The 17,114-nt window shown below is 39.5% G+C and overlaps 1 protein-coding gene across 4 annotated transcripts in view; it reads right to left on the reverse strand.

Moving 5' to 3' along the window:
- Positions 1–17,114, reverse strand: part of nav3 (neuron navigator 3) — a 209,213-nt gene that overhangs the window by 40,338 nt on the left and 151,761 nt on the right. For all 4 annotated transcript variants that reach the window (XM_034864026.1, XM_034864025.1, XM_034864027.1 and 1 more), the window contains one exon: positions 855–978. In XM_034864026.1, coding sequence (XP_034719917.1) covers positions 855–978 — 124 coding nt within the window. The remainder of the gene's footprint in view (positions 1–854; positions 979–17,114) is intronic.

The following is a 17,114-nucleotide window of genomic DNA, read 5'->3' on the forward strand; positions in this document are numbered from 1 at the left end:
ACCACAATGATATATAAGTCCCTGCCTAAGCGGAGCAGCGGGTGTGTGTCTGTGTGTGAAGTCATAGCTATCTTTGGAATTACCCATGTCCAGATCTGATCTTTTGGGACACATGCAAACACACCCACACAGCAGTGATAACTAGCCTACCTTGACAGATGGCCAGTTTCCCTAGCAACACCAGAGTCTCTTAGGCCCAGTCTGTTGAGTATTTCATAAGGGGCCAAAGATACTTGGCAAAATACAGCAAAAGCCAGTAGGGAGAGCTGAGCAGTGGCCTTCAGTTCACAGTTTATTCCCTCAGCTGTGATGTAGAGCTCACACACAGACTGGCCTTGGTTTCATGCTAAACCAGCATGTACATAACTCCGCATTGGATGGAGAAATTCAGTCAGATCCACCATTTCAATCTATTTCTAGCTCAAAAAAGATTCTTGATTTCCATCTTCTCATTTTGTATCACTATCTGTAACTGCTTTGTAAACTTCCCCTGGCATGATTTGTGTTAAAGTGGTACTCAAGGGATTTAGTAATGCCCTTTCAGAAAGTTCGACACAGCGGTGCTTTGAGCTAAATGCTTTTGCTAGGATGGAAATATGCTCACAATGACAATACTAACGTGAATGTTTAGCATGTATATGTTTAGCATCTTCACCATCTTAGTTTAGCATGTTAGCATGCTAACATTGCCTAATTAGAATTAAACAAAGTACAGCTGAGGGTGATGTGAAGGTCATTCATTTTGCAGATATTAATCAGTATTTGAGAAATTAAATTGTTGATGATGGTACAGGAGAAAAGCAAGGATCCCTAAAGCTATTACAATGCTAAAAGGTTACTGCTTGTGTCCTTACCTGCACTCCCTTGCTTTTGCGTGATGAGCTGACAGAGGAGTAGGCAGTTGTGTTCAAGTCATCAGTACTGATGTTGTCCAATGTGTCGCTCAGGCCGCTGCTCACAGAGCTGCTGTCGTCCCAACTACAAGAGGAGAGGAACAGAGGAGAGGGAAGAGCAGAGGTTGGTAAGTTCATTTATCTAGTTTATGGAGTAAATCAAGGATGGTTTAGAATGGAGACACCCCAACTCAGAGTCATTACCACTGGGAGAAATTAATGTGAACACAGAATATGACCTATTCTTTTTCCCCATAGTTACCAAAGCAAATAGTGGACCCATTTTCAAAAGCTACGATTCAGGAAAAAAATCAACTTTGTTCAAGACTTGTTTCCATTTAAGAAACAAACTTGGCATCTGGCAAAGCAGATAAGCTAACGTCAACTAACGTTTGTGAACGCTGTAACCACACACATTTTTTTTATGCTTAATATGCCTTTTTTATGTAAATATCTAATGTAAGCAAAATAAAATGATAATTTATTATACAAATATAACTTTTATTCCAAACAAACAACAGTCACTACACTCTTTTTTTGCAATCATCATGTTTCATATCATTGGTGCAGTGGGTAATGCATCTTTAGTTATAGAAGAGCTTTGAAAAATGTAAATGTAGCAGGCTTAGTAGCAGTGGTTACAATTCTTCCTGAGCAGTTTCGTCTGGCCACTCAGTCCTTTACAAACATACTGCCTGCACTCCATCTGCCATCTTCATCTTTTCACTCTAATTAAAACTTTGAAATGTCATGAAGGACTGCAGAAAAAAATATGGAATGAAGTATGTGTATAATTTTCTCACCAGCTAGGCTAGCAGACTGGTATATCATTTGTAATTGCCCAATTTGTCTCTTCAAACAGCTGTGCTCCTTTTGAGGGTGCCATTTACTTGTGGGTATTTTGAGTTTTTTTTATGAAGAAAAAAACTCAGCTTCGGCTCATTAATCGTTAAGCTTTTCATTAACTCTGAGGTTGCAGAGGAATAAAGAGATCTTTACTGTCTGGCACCTTCATTATTTAGCTGTTGTTGAAGGCTGACAGAAACCAAGAGCCCCCGAAATGAGGAGGGTATGGATCGAACAGGGATCACTTTCACACACACTCTGTTTATTTACAACAGATTTACAGCTCGGACGCTCATGCAATAATTTCTCTAATCTGCAAACTCATTTTTTAGCTATCAGACACAATATATCACAATAGTAATATATTCTCACACACGCACGGTGACTCCAGCCTTACTTTGCATGATAAATCTAACTGAAAAATTCTTAAGACTTTAATTTAAATGTGAAAGGAACAATAATGAATGAGCAGTGCAGCAGACAAAGCGAGAAAGATGAAAATCAATACTCACAAAATGGGAGAACTGTGACAGATTACAAAGTGCCAACTATTTCCTTTAGTAGAGATCCTTTCATCTGATGGGAATTTTCAGCCTGACAAATTCCAAACACCCGCTGCATTTAAAATGTTATTTTATAATAAAAATCCAAAACTATTTCAAGAAGCTAATTACAATATTTTTTCAAGCAGTCAATTCAGCTCGCCATGTATAATTCATCACGGAAGAGGATGATACCCGACGGCTGCTAGAAAATTGGAGAGTACTGAGTTGTTCTATAGAAGGCTCACAAAGGAGGAAGAAACGTGGGCAAGCCGGAGATGTGCGGACGTGAACACGAGCTACGGGGAAGATAATCGTGTTATTGATTTTCTAAAGTTTGCTCAGGCAATCTATAACTAATAACTAAGAGTTGTAGTGCTTAAAACACGCATGCATTGGATCAGCTATATTGCAACTTTTTGTTAAATAGAGTTAATAATCGTGAAAAAAATAAAAAAAACATCTTAACTAGTGCTGTCAGTTAAATGAGTTATTAACTGTTTTAACGCAAACCCATTTAACAGCTTTAATTTTTTTATCTCATGATTAACGTTCTTTTTGGCCTAGCAAACTTTGTAGTTTTTTCACATGCTGTTGCAAGAACTACTAACGTTTGCAAAACTACAGCACCCCACCGGATCTAGCTAGACTGGAAACAAAACAAAAGGCACACACGCCGTTTGGGCTCACGAGCCGGCCAAAGAGCAGTAACGTTAATTTTTGAGAGAATGGCAAGCGCAAGAAGCTGAAATTGACGCCAATAAGATTCTGAACGGAAAGTTTATTATTTTAAAGTTGCCAAATGGTTCCATTGACAAGGCCAAAGTGATGTGTGTGTTTTGTTGTTGTGAACTGAGCGATCATCGCAGCACGTCCAGTCTGAAAGACCACTAGATGGCCAAGCATACAGCTGATGCCAATGCTCTGCCCCTTGTCAAAGTCAGGTAACCATTACTGTTCATTCTTTCTGAAATAAGAGGCAAGGCTGATGAGCCTCTGGTGAATAAAGAGCAGTAGCCAGACTGCTATGTTCAAAGCAAACTTTAGAAAAAGAAAGTAATAAGCCATGGTTTTCACCCTTTTACTGATGGACAGTGTTACATTGTGTGAGAGATTATTTGCTCCAAGTGAGAAGGCTGTATGCCAATGTTGTTTTCAGCCTGTTTGTGTGTGGATATGTAAAAGGTAGGTAGCTACATACAGAAATGAATAGATGGTCTGTATTGATCTGACACCTGTAAAAGGTTTTTAATGAGTGCAGGGCAGGGCAGACACATTGCAACCCAGTTGTCCACTGGTGCGGTGTGAAACTGATTTGCTCTTATGACAGGTAGAGAATGAGCAGCATTTATCACCGGCCAAATCTGACCGGGTCTATGACTCGGCATAGAAGTACAAACTGCAGGCTTTGTTACAGGATGGAATGTTTTAACTGCACATAATATGTTTGAATTATGCAACATTTTTTGCAGACGAAAGGAAAACAACCCATTTCTGTAAGTCTTTCCTGTGTTCATGTGGCTCAAAATCTGTTTTGTTTAGAAAAGAACAAACCAGGAAGAAGAAAACAAAGAACAAAAAGAGCAACAGGCCTTTGGGTTATTGACCATCATAAGCAATTTCTTTTTTTGCCATGCTTAATTTGTCACTTTGAGATTTCATTTGCCTCCAATTCAAAGCCACTATCGGAGAAGTGCCTCAGAGATGGATGCTTAAAGCACAGGGCAGCATGTCATAAGAAAAATAAATGGCATCCTTGCTGTTAATCGGAGCTTTGCTGTCGTGTAGCCACAGCTTTTCTGCAGTTCTTTAATAAAAAAAGAGGCTCTGATATCAAACACAAGTCAAGCCGAGTGTCGAAGGAAGTGTTTCTGCACACACACAAGGCTTTTGCAAGCAAAGCCTGTGGAAATCGATGGCTTTGAAACATGCCTGGCTTGTTTTGCTTTAATCATTTCCTCTCATCTCCACTTAAGCTTGTCTTTGCTGATGCCGCGGCTTTGTCGTGATTTGAGGGCAGCATCATCTAACAGAAGCTCACTGCTTGTTTCCAAGAGGGCAACAGCAAGTTGAGCAACATTTCCGAGTGTTAAGGTAAAATGTGGAGTTCTTGGCTGGGGTTATTGAGTTTTGGCGGGAACAGCGGCTGCTCGGTCACCTGGAATATTTGATTTAAAGTTACCCTGTGCGCAGCTTTACGGTGACAGGGAATGTGCAGTGCACTCTGCAGCTTCCTCTGAGACCAGCCTTCAGTGCGTGACAGACAACAGGGCTGTCAGAGCCAAATGTGATGTTTCCAACAAAATAAAACCATCCAAAGTGACTTGGTTACACTCCAAATGACAGCATATGCCTAGATACATACACATAAACATTTTTTATAAATACTTTGTATTATACTATATGTATTCATTTGGTGTAAACAAATATTGGTTCTGAGAGCGCATCTCATTTTTTAGAGAGAAACATGCTTTAAAGATAAAAATTAGAAGAGATCAAAGACCCAGATGGTATTTTACTAGTGCTAATTGCTCCTTATGCCTTATTGCACATCTCAAATACCATACAAGCTTCTTTGAAAGTTTGAAAAGGTTAACTTTTTTCACGTCCCTGTTCATTTCCTGCAAACTGAGACAAATTGGACTTGATAAGATGAAATGCTGCACATTTACTTGGGTAATACAAAGGAGGGGAATGGTAAAACAGCAGTGAGAGGATGGTTAGACTATCATCATTATACGCAAGGCAGATGGCTGTGAAGAAGCTCATTGACTTCCAGTTCTTATCTAAACATGCAAGTCTTTTCCCCTGGCTGCAACATATCGCTCCTTCCTCCTAGGGTGGTCTCTCTTATACAATATTGAAAATCTTCTTTTTGGAAAATTAGTCTGAACTATGGGTTTCTTGGGTAATTCTTGCTTAATTAACATAACGAGGCACAGGGAATAGCTCTTGGAGTTATAATCACAAAGTAAAGATGCCCTTTAGCTTTTGCTTTCACTTCTTAATGTAATTCCTTAATCAAATTAGTGTTAATTACCAAACTGAGTACGTATAATGGAACACAATAAAAAGCAGAACTAACTTGCTTAAAGGAGAGGCAAACAATGGACATATTATAGGTAAAGACATTTCAGGTAATGCTGTAGAGATAGTAACAAAGCTAGAGGGCAAAACATATGTATATATGACTGGCTGTGCACACTGCTGCTCTCTTCCCACAGCTACCACTGAGGGGCTATTGAGAAAGGTCATTAAAGGATCTTTAGGTCTTCCATCTTTGGTTAGTTTTCTACTAATAATAACTTATTTTTGTATGACGTTGCTGTCCCTGATACACAGTCCACCTTTATTAAGACAAAGAGAGGCAATGTCTAACATTAAAGTTACAATCCTTAAAGCTTTTGGACCATATTTTGCAAAAAACGTTTCCTCCTCAAATGTCAAAACAGGGGGTGGTTTTAATATGAATGTAATGGATTTTTTACAGAGGTTAGCGCTGATTCATTAAAAATACTTTTATTAACTCTTGGTTAAGTATTGCTGAGTCCTTGACGTCCATGTTGTAGAGTCGTGCTTTTGCCCCCTTGCCTCTGTCTGTGCATGTGTTTGGTCTTGTGTGTCTTATGTCCGTCTCTCTGTCAATGTCTTTTGTTTGTGTGTGTTTATTTTTTTGTGTCTTGTTGGTGAGCTGCGAGCTCTGTTCCTGCTGTTTTGTATTTGTTGGGTCGTCCCCCTCCCCGTCTTTCCTCTCTGTGTTATTTTATTTATTTTTTTTGGTCCTGGGATGCGTTCCTATGTCCTACTGTATTGTTTGTTGATTGTTTAAATAAAATAAAATATTAACATATTGCAGGGAGTAATGAAACAAAAAGCAGCAGCCACTGGGAACTGCTGTAAAATAAAGTAGCCCTCAGTGAATGTGAGCTGCCCTCAGAACTGTGGCACACTGTATCAAACCACACTTGCTGTTCCCACCAGCAATGACGCAAATGCCTTTATCAACCGGGACTGAAATCTTAGGGATTATGATTTTAAGACTCAGAATCATAGGAACAAAAAAACTATCATTATTATTATTATCAGATTCAGAAAGCAGACAAGGGAAAAACAACCAAAAAGATGTTACAACATTAAAGATGGTTCTAACCCCAGTTAGCACAGCCGAACTCAATAACCCTAACTGTGTGAGCCGGACTTTTGTGTCATAACATCCTAAATTAACAATGAGCAACAATGTACAGAGCAGAATGGTTTAGAGGAGACCGTGGAGAATATTTTCCTTCTCTCCCATTTTCATAAAAGAGGCAGTGAAATGGGCAGATGGGCGCCAAACAAGTCATAGTCTCTCTCTCTCTCTCTCTCTCTCTCTCTCTCTCTCTCTCAAAATCCATCTGAAAACACAATGTATTTCCCTTGTGATAGTTCTGCGAGTTGGACAAGCACAGCTGTTAAGCCTAAGACTGAAATGGCCTGTACAGTGCAACCTTTTTATCAGTCAGTGTATAACAGGGGTTTTATGGAATTGTATGATAACTAGTGCTATAACAAGGTATGACCTGATTTTCCAAACCCTACTGCAGATCTCTTGGGGACAATCTTGCACTTAACACCAAAAAGCTTGAGTAGAGGAGCTCTCCAGCCAAAGACAGCGGGCTGGAAAGTGAAACTTCCCCACAGAAATGAATGTTTACTCTTTCAAATGTTTTTTGTTTTTTTTTCTTGCAGATTCTATTGAAAATCCTTGATTTTTGCCTGCTGCGTTGCAGCAAGCCATGAACGCACTGCTGTGGCTCCATTCAACCATGCAAACATTATCTCATGCAATATTCAATACGCTTGGTCTTGTTCTTTCAACAGCCCAGAGGACAAGATGCTATTAGCAGCATGAACTACGGATAACATTGTTATTACACTATATTATGGACATTAATGAGATTTTGATGAGGGTGTTGATAAATATTTGGGGGGAATAATGTGTAAGTAAGTGAAGATGGGCTTTCTACAGAAAGGACAATGCCACACATACTCAGAGGACCTCTTATGTAACAAAACAGGAAGGAAAAAACACCCACATGGGATGGGAATTTATATCATCAATCCTAACTCAAATTTGGTCCATTTTTGTTTCTGTTTCTTTGGCTGAAAACTCCAGTGGGTAAACATACGAATAGATTTAAAATATATATATATATATATAAAAGAGTCATTAGACGTAAAAAAAACACACTGTGACTGAATTTCTTTTTTTCTCATCCTTTGATCCTCTACAATTTAAATTATTTGTGTAAAAAAAAAAAACACCTCTTTCTCAAAGCTGGAACAAGCTTTTTGTGGCTGCTTGGTTGACAGGAAATGGGAGGCTGAAAGGGTTGATTGAGCATCTTTAAATGAACAAATAAGCTTAATCTATAGCAGAGATATTATCTCTGAACTAAAGCTCATAGCAAGGTCCAATGAAGGCCAACACAAATACCTCCATTGTGAATGTATTATTAATCATGAGACTGAAAACCTTTTCATTATCCATTCATGCCATTTTTTTAAACTTGTGTACTGGGAAGCTTAACACTTCCATTGGCGGTTTGTGTATTCATAATGTGGGAACTGAAGTCTATTTGAGTTTATTCCTACTATTATAGGGACCTTTATCTATCCTGCAGTCTAAAATGACTTTACCAAACCCACATTATAACAAAAAAACACGACATGTGGTCAAAGAATACAAGTAGAAAATGTCCACAAGAAAAAAATAAAAAGCTTGTTCAATTGCATGTAAGTATGTCTAAAATACATAAAGGCATTTCATAAATCAGATAAAGGCCTAAAATCAAAGGCATTGTGTTTTCTGGATGCTTGCTTCAGGTACCACACTAAATCACTAAGAGTACACTGTGCTCTGATTAGAAACCCCCCAGAAGAAAAGCCACAAAAAGACGTCCATTTCTTAACAACTGTCTATTACACACAAACTTTGAAATACACAGTATTTCCTCTCTCTCCCACACACAAACATATAGAGCAGGGCTCTGTGATGTAAATGAAAAGCACTCATCCTCATTTGCCTGTACCATAATCCCAGTTAATGCCCCGGAGCTCTTGCAATTAAACACAAGAAAACACCAAGAAATCCTCCCAAATGACTTTCTTCTTCGCCTGCCTGTCTGCGAACTGCCAAAGCCGGCAAGAGGCTCACTTTCTGCCTGACTCCAATATGCAAAAAGAGCCAGCCTATGAGAACAAACGAGACTGTCCGACTCAAGTCAAACAAACTCACAGCACACAGAAGCATCAATCAGCTGTTTACAGGTTGCGTGTGTGCAAAAATAGTTTCCGTTTTTGTTGTCAACTCACCTCTAGTGGGATGGGCGCTGGCTTTGCACTGGTCTGTGTCCCTACCACGCCTACTACCACAGGAGGCAAAAACCCACCTGGCAGAGAAGCTGTGAGACGACTGGGAGACAGAGAGGAAATGGGAACGAGAGACAAAGGAAGAAAGGACTACCTCACTCTTCCACTTTCACCCCCTCCTCTCTCTTCGTCTCTCCTCCCCACCAGGATGGGCCTGTCAGCCCTTGGAGAGGCAATCGGACATGTCGTCAGCAGCGGAATACCACGGGTTAATTAAAGCAGGATGACATCGCAGAATCCAGCTAAAATCCAGGAGGGCTTTGCTGGAAGAGAGCCGACTGTGACTTGTCTTTGCCAAATGCTTCTGACTGGAAGTGATCTCATGCATAATACGTGAGATGCTCAGAAAAGTCTGTCCATACAGCCTCGCGTTGGGACATTATTCATGACTCTCAAGCACTGTAACGGGGGGCTGTACAGCAAGAACAAAACGATGATGAGCTGCTGGAGTTGGTCCATTCGTATCTATGTATCCAGGAAAACTAACATCCATGCCACCTTAACTTACTGTCACATAGTGCTGGCCAGTCTGTATTTGCTGAAGCCTGGTGTCAGAGAGCAATAAATGTCACCCGCAGAGTAATAATTCTCTTCCAAGAGATCACAAACATCATGAGCCATCCTGCCTCATCCTTTGGGTTTTCTGGTCACTGCTAATGATAACCAGCACATTCTTCTATATATTGCAAACAAACCTTTGTTTCTGATGCTGGAAGTGCAATTGTTTATTTTTTTCAGGAAAGAAGGTTGAATCTACTACTGTGAAATTGGACAGGATGATAAATCTAAGAAAAGCAGATGTGCATTTAAAAACAAGATGTTTTGGATTATTAGGACCGTGTCACAGAAAGAGAAAAAATATTTTGCATATTGACAACAAAAAAGAAGTGATCAGACTTAATCAACGGGAATCCAATTCAGATTGGCACAACTTGATTACAGAAATGAACAGAGTGACCTTGGCGGGAAGGGGCTGAATATGTATGGTGCCAAGCAGTGACAGACAGCAGGATGTCAGCGCTGCCTGGCAGGGATGGTTAAAAATGTCCAGCCTTCCTACTGCAATGCAGTCAAAGACGACAACAAAATCTCTAGCCGCTGCACAGCGAGGGGTTTATGGCGAACTAATGCAACCCGGCAGGAGCTTGTTCAGGTCTATTACAAACTGCTGGCAAATGTGCAAACAAACAGTCCACATAAGAGCTCGCAATCCACCGCCGGCTCAACCGCTGACCTCCTCCTTAGCCTGGAAGGAGATACACTCACTAAACCATGTTTTTTCAAATACAGTGCACTGTAGACACTACATTTTGTATTTTCTTCAAACCAGGAACTACCAACTGGTCTATAGACCAAATCACCATGACGTCAAACTAACACAGAAAACACGCCCAGGTATACAAATGAGAGTTGATTTGATTAGCAGAGATGTTGTCATTCTCAGCCGCAACTATAACATTTAAAGATACATAGTTAAACATGGTCAGCTGTGCTTATTTTCTTTACTGTGTTGCTTTTCTGTGTCTTTAATGAACTGACTGCTAGTTTGAATTTTGGCATCAAAAATGCACTTTAGAAGAATGAGATGTGATTATGTGCAGTTGTTCCTCGTGCCCGTTTGCTAAGCGCGGTTAAATTGAATGTGCGGGATGCAGAAGTTTTCTATCCAGAGGTTTTTGTATAGCAAACAAACATTGTGATTGGGTCTGTTACTTTAAATTATCAAAACAGCAGATAAGCTTAAAAAAAAGCAGAGGCACCAAATCGTGATATCAATTCTAACCTAAGAAATCGTGATTTTTCCTCGAATCGTGTAGGCCTAGTCCACAATCAATCATGAACAACCAACATCTGACTGTCTGTCTACGGGAAACACACTTGACAGCGTTAAAACAATTAAGTAAGGACTGCAGGGTTTTCCCTACCAATATAAGGCATAGGTGCAGCACCCAAGCCATTTTGGGCAGCACTTAGTCAAATGAATGTAAAATCATCAAAACAAACTGAATGACTTTTCTCAGATCTAATGATTGTAGTTGTTCCCCAGAGGACTTATTTAGCATATTTTGTCTTTAAGCTTTTTGAGTGTTATTTATTTATTTATTATCTGCTTATTAGCTTTTTCAAGCTTTAGACACAAATATGGTTATGTGAAATTGCACTTTTTTTTATTAGCGGCGTAACATCTCTTTGAGGGAGGAACACAAATATGTGCACCTAAGACTTCCACAAACCTATGGAAAACACTGTACTGTCACTTAAAACCTCACACCAAAAGATCAAGTCTTTTAGGATTAATGATAAAGATGAGGATAGAAACTCAATGTATGTATTGGATATGGATTCTATTGATATTTTGTTTGGATCATTATAGGTCTTCTTTCTACTGATCAAAAAAGAACACAAACAACAATAGGTTCTATGCAACGTCATAAATGTCTGACTGCCATAATTACACCATAACATTCATTTAACAAGATTACATTTTTATAATCCACAACAGAGTCAAGCTCCATGGCACTAAAGTTAATTAGCAATGATAGGAACTTTGTTGATTCTTATCTTCACAAACTCATTAGGCCTGTCAGATGATGAATGGAGTCACATCCACGGAAATATTCGACCTAATGAATTGATGCAGCTGCAACCAAAGTCCCCCATAGTCTACTTATCCTAAATCTATCTTGCATTAAACTGTGTAAAGACAAAAGTATTGCATCTTTCGTAAACCCCATTATCTACAGCCACATTGAGGTACTGTAGTGTCTCTACACCAAAGACTTTTAGACCATCCCAAGTCACTTCTGATTGGTGAAAATATTAAGAAAATAATCCAAACAAGTTCATTTAGCCTACTATTTAAAAGTATAAGTGATCTTTTTTCTTATATGACAGGCAGACAAGTTTTTTGTCAAATCTTGACAGTTTTGACTGCCAACTCTGCAGTCTAAGATGACTGCAGAGTCATCTTAGGACTTATGACTGCACAAAGATCACTTATAAATATTAAAAAAATAGAGAATGATTTTTAAATGCTCCAATTGTTTTTTTCAAAGTTATGAATAGAATTAAAACAAGCCGCTAAACTAAAAGGGAAAACGGCCTACAACACACCATCGTTCAGAAACAAGATAATAAAATGATAACAAGAGCTAAATGTGATGCTTTAATTTTATGGTTCTTTTTCCTTTTTATCGCAACTTGTTTCCAACTGCATAACAAAGAACACATTATGACTCATAAAGCATGGAAACAATTCAATCTTGTGAATTAATTCCCAATCCAAATAAAGTCTCCGGGGCACAAGCTCTGCATCAACAGTCAAACGAGCTGCAGCTTTCTCCTCTGTAAACACTCTGGCCTTTTAACTCAACAAAGTCATTTGATTAAAAGTTTGAAATCACCAAAGCGTTAAGTTTCGACATATAATGGAACCGTTGTGGGTAATGGAGGGAATCACTTTCTTTCTAATACAGCACCACATCACTGCACAGTTCAGTTCCACGAGTCACCTTCTTGTTCCTTTACATCCCATTACTTCTAATGTAGCTTCGAGGTACAACAGTATGACACACTGTATTTACCTGTGGAGTATTAGGCATTTAGGGGCACCCAAATATGAGTCTCATACTCAAAATACATAACTTCAGGTAGAAATCTACCTAACGTGAAGCCTGTCAACAGTATTACTGCATGGCCAGGACAATGCACATGAATTTGCACTAGGTAATAATAATAAGAAGAAATAATTATAATAATAATAAGGTAACAATATAAATGGCTTATCAACCTATCATGTCACCATTGTGTGAGTCATCATTATGTCATCACCGTTTCCCAAAAATCACATACAGTCAGACCTCTGAAGAGCTGGGTGACTTTCCATTAACAGATTGCGTAATACTTAAAATGACAAGAAACAGAGACAGCGAAGGGAACATGCAGTAAAGGTTCCTGACGGGTCCCTCAACTGTGGACATAACTGGAGGATGTCCAAAGCTTCTGAAAGGGTTCTTAACAATTACATTTTTCCTCTCTTCTGTAAAAAAACAACAACAGCTGACTAAAGCTAAGGATGTATGACAAATGATCAGTGGGAGAAGGAAGCTAAAAAGCCTAATCATTTTCAAACAGTCCCTTATCGTTCATAAAAAAGGCAAATGGCAAATAATCCGACTGGAAAAAAAACATCCAGTGTGACCTCACCCAGCGTTGCGCCTTCAGCCTCGTCACACCCCAGGTCCAACCTGATAAGTCCAGGGGGATCGATCACTTGTGGGACCTGGTCTGGGACATCGCCAGCAGGTCTGCTGCTGTAATGAACCTTTATGCACCATCAACGTCTTTGATCAACTTCAATCTCTTCCATATTTTAAGATCTTGTGAATTATTATTAAACAGTGGCTGCTGGTGCCTCATAAAGAACTAATTAGTATGCTAATATGCATATGGACATTAATGAGTAAGTAAGATGAAAACTAACAAAGAATCTTAAACAGTCCAGCAATTTGGAAAACACACTTTTTACATTTCTTGCAGAGATGAGAAGATGATACCACTATCATGTTACAATAACTAAATTCAACTAAAAGAACCATGGAAACTCACTAATTAGCAACTTGTTTGTTTATTAAGGAGTTTTGAAGGCGTTGGTAGGCAGATTACTATTTAACCTTGGACATAATCAGGTTAGCTGTTTTCTGTCCTAAGGCAACTGGCTGCTTGCAGTAGTTTCAGTTAGCGTACTGCTCCTATCAATGGTATCAAAATTATCATTTAACTCTTACAAAACATTTTATCGAATTTTGGGTTTTTTCGGGTTTTAACGGTTTTTAACCAGTGACTAAGTTGTAAATTGTGTTTAAAATGTGAAATTAAAAAAATCCTGTGTCCAAATCCAAATGAATGCATTGGGGTTGGAAGTAGTTTGCAGCTTCTTTATTAGTTACAGCGTTTCTAATTATTATAGTAATTTATCTGCAGTTTTTGTGATAATACGTAGCTCAAAATTAATGGGGTTATGATCTTCCGCTAACACAGTGAGGGTCATGCTGCCTTTCAGCTCTCAGTCAGAGCAGATGAATAACCAGACAGACACAGGGGCATATGGCTCAAAGATCATCATGCTGAGAGTCAGGCTCAGAGAAGGACAAGCTGCCACAACAGAATATACATATATATATATCAGCACAGCACTGATATCGCATATATAGTATGTCAAGTTTTGGTTAGAAGTGTCATTTTGTAGGATTCTATTAAAACACGCACATTACAAACACAAAAGAGGATGTTTTCACAAAGTAAAACTGGGGTAAAAATATGGACAAAGATGTCCATTCATCTAAGGCTGAATTCAGATCACTAAACTGGAAGGCTCTATGTAGCCAGGGAAGCAGCACCTGTGGACATTTGAGGTGCGAAGGGGGAACATACAACAGAGTTTTTCCTGTTATACCATTATAAGGCTTAGGCCCAAGTCTTTGTGGGCACTACCTGAGCCGAATGAATGTAAAATCAAAAGAGAGTGAGAGAGAGCGGCCGTACCCTCTAACGTTCACTTGGTTTTACCGGCATCTGTGTACAATAGCAACTCCGCTACCGCTCTGCAAAAGTGAACGGGGATCTTCTATGCTGATTTAGAGGTCCAAGGACAGGACATCTTTTTATTTTATCACTGCTAATTCTTTAACCACTTGACTTCAGTTAATAACTCAGTGAATACAGTAATTTATGATTTATCAAGCTTACCCTGGAGGAAATTAAGACTTATTTAGATTAATGATAAATAAAGAGGATCATCCAGAATGGAAGACGCTGTTGAATCAATGCCAGACAATAAGAAATGAGAGGAAATCTTAGCTTCCAAAAAAATATAAACTGTACCTTGAGCTACTCCGAGTGAATAGATATTAATTAGTGTGTGTTTGTGTGGGCTGCAAATTGCCTGTTTTTGAGATGGGATGTATCTGTCAGCAAGCACCTGCACAAGTGAGGACACACATTTGCATAAAAACACACACAAGCCAGACACAGCTGGGTACTCAAACCGGGGATAAAACTTCTTTCATCTACCATCACAGTTTGCTAAGTTTAGTCTGTGTGCTCTCGTTAAGGTGGGAAGACTGAAGAAAGACAAATGTCTGAAAGACAGTGAGAGACTGACAAGTGCCAGAAAACTTTAGAAAGCTAGAAAGAAGTAATGTAGACATGGTGTTCTTTCAGGTGCAGATATTTTCTACCTAAGTGGCGCCCCTGGCAGAGATGAACAACACAAAAAGTTATATAACGAGTGGCTTTGTCATTGAAGGCAAAAAACCTTCTCCTCCAAATCTCCTTGCTGCTTACGGCAGCACTGGAAAGCCGTGCAGCTTCACCATGATTGTCACTGCTCTGCAGAAGAGTGACAGCCGGGATCCTGCTGCTCAGCAACACAAACACACACACACAAAATGTAGTCCAAGACAAGTATACAAACAAGCTCTCTTTTTGTCAAGCTTGGGCAACACAAACACAACACACATACACACACAAACTGGTCTCCAATCCCCCAAAGCTTCAAACAAAAAACGCATAGCCAGCTGCCATAGCCCAAGCCTTAAACAAGAGGGTAAGCGAGAGAAAAAGACACACACACACGCACACACACACACACGACACCAGGGTGCAAAAAGCGAGGCCCGGTAACTTATTCATGTCTCTGCTGAAAATGGGAAGCCTGTCGGTGTCAAAACACTCTCCTTGGGAGTCTTTTCTTGACAGTAAAGCCACAAGCATTGCGCTCATCTATGTTGCATGACAGGAGGGTATTTTTAGAGAGGGGCTTTTAGCCAAGGCTGAAATCACCATTGTTTAAAAAAAAGACTGATCAGAAGAGAGACCTGAGCTTTTGTTGTTCAGCTGCTCTGGGGCAGCTGCTCAGTTTCAGGAATGTTTACTGCATTCTTAGTATAAAGGAAAACACAGTACTTCCTTCTGTATCTTGTCACACTTAGTTTCATGAAAACTGGTGGCAAAAAGCAGTCTCTGTCCACACAGTGATGATTAACACACTCAAATCTATTCTAACTGCTCATCTTTTTTCTCGACCTTCCAAAAAAAAACACATCATCATCATGATGATGCATCACTTCCTGTTAGGGGTGTCACAATTCTTTAAATCCATGATTCAATTAGATTATCAATTTTAAGGTCATGAATCCATTTAAGTTTTGATTTAAACACATTTTTTCCCCAACAGTGACAGTAGCAACAGTTTGAGTTTCTCAAGAGTTCTTTTCTTAGTGGTGCAATTGACATGATGCTTTTATCGAAAGCGACTTCCAATTAAGTGCTTCCAACCCTGAAGGTGCAAACTCCGGACAACAAGTATTAAGTGCAAGTAAATTTGCTTTGAATTAGCAAAACCACAAAGAACCATTTGAAAGTGCACCTTCAAGAATTGGATTTATTTATTTATTATTTTTTATTCAATCATCATCCAAGGTGCAGTCGGAAGAGATGTGTTTTATAGCCTTTGGCGGAAGATTTATAGGCTTTTCGGCCATCCTGATGAATGAAACTTTAGTTTATAAACATGTACCTGATGGCAGCACGAAGTCCCAAAGGTGACTTCAGGAAGGCAAGAGGAGTTTCTGTTGTTTCTCCATCATCTTCAACTGGCAGTGGTCATGGTGACTGGAATTGTAAAGCTGCAGGCTACGGAAAAGTTAACATTACCCTGTGTTTTTAACAGCACGTTAACAGCTGGTAAGCTACGCCGTGTCAGTTATTTGATTCTTTGGACATGCTTCAAAGAAGGGCATAGTGGAGAGTGCCAAAAATACTGGGGAAATTGCTGATCCTGCATCTGATTCTAACGTGTCGTGATTTTAAAATCTAAATCACAACACCCCTACTTCCTGCACAGCGGAAACCTTTTCCAAGTAACATGGACATCCACATAGCGGATCCAATCAAAAACTAGAAATCTGATATCTCACCGTCAAGCATACATCTCGTGTAAGGTTTAATGCAGTACGCAAAAGTCCACACAGTTCTAGCCCCAGATGGTCTCAGTCACCTGCTGGCCGTGAGTCCCCATCTGATGAGTCATTTAGATGGATTTCCTTAGAGGCTCTGTGGGTTGGGGATAAAGCTGCCGTGTGTGGCAGCCAGGAGAGTCGTTATGGACGGAGAAAAGCATGAAGCATAATGAGCCTCATGGGAGATCAGTGTATGTACACAGAGCCGCTCCCATTCTCTGCCTCCCTGGAAACTCTCTCTACTACTGCAAGTGTGCCAGGAGAACTGGGGAGTGAAGGGACATGTGTCTCATGCCCCTTCACTGCTTATTCCTAGGGGGGGGGGGGCATATTAAGGCAAAACACTTTTAACTTTTCTGATAAAAGTATACAGTTCTGCTGTATAATAAAAGTTACTAAAA

This window comes from Etheostoma cragini, chromosome 23 (genome assembly GCF_013103735.1).
Source record: "Etheostoma cragini isolate CJK2018 chromosome 23, CSU_Ecrag_1.0, whole genome shotgun sequence".
Classification (NCBI taxonomy): domain Eukaryota; kingdom Metazoa; phylum Chordata; class Actinopteri; order Perciformes; family Percidae; genus Etheostoma; species Etheostoma cragini.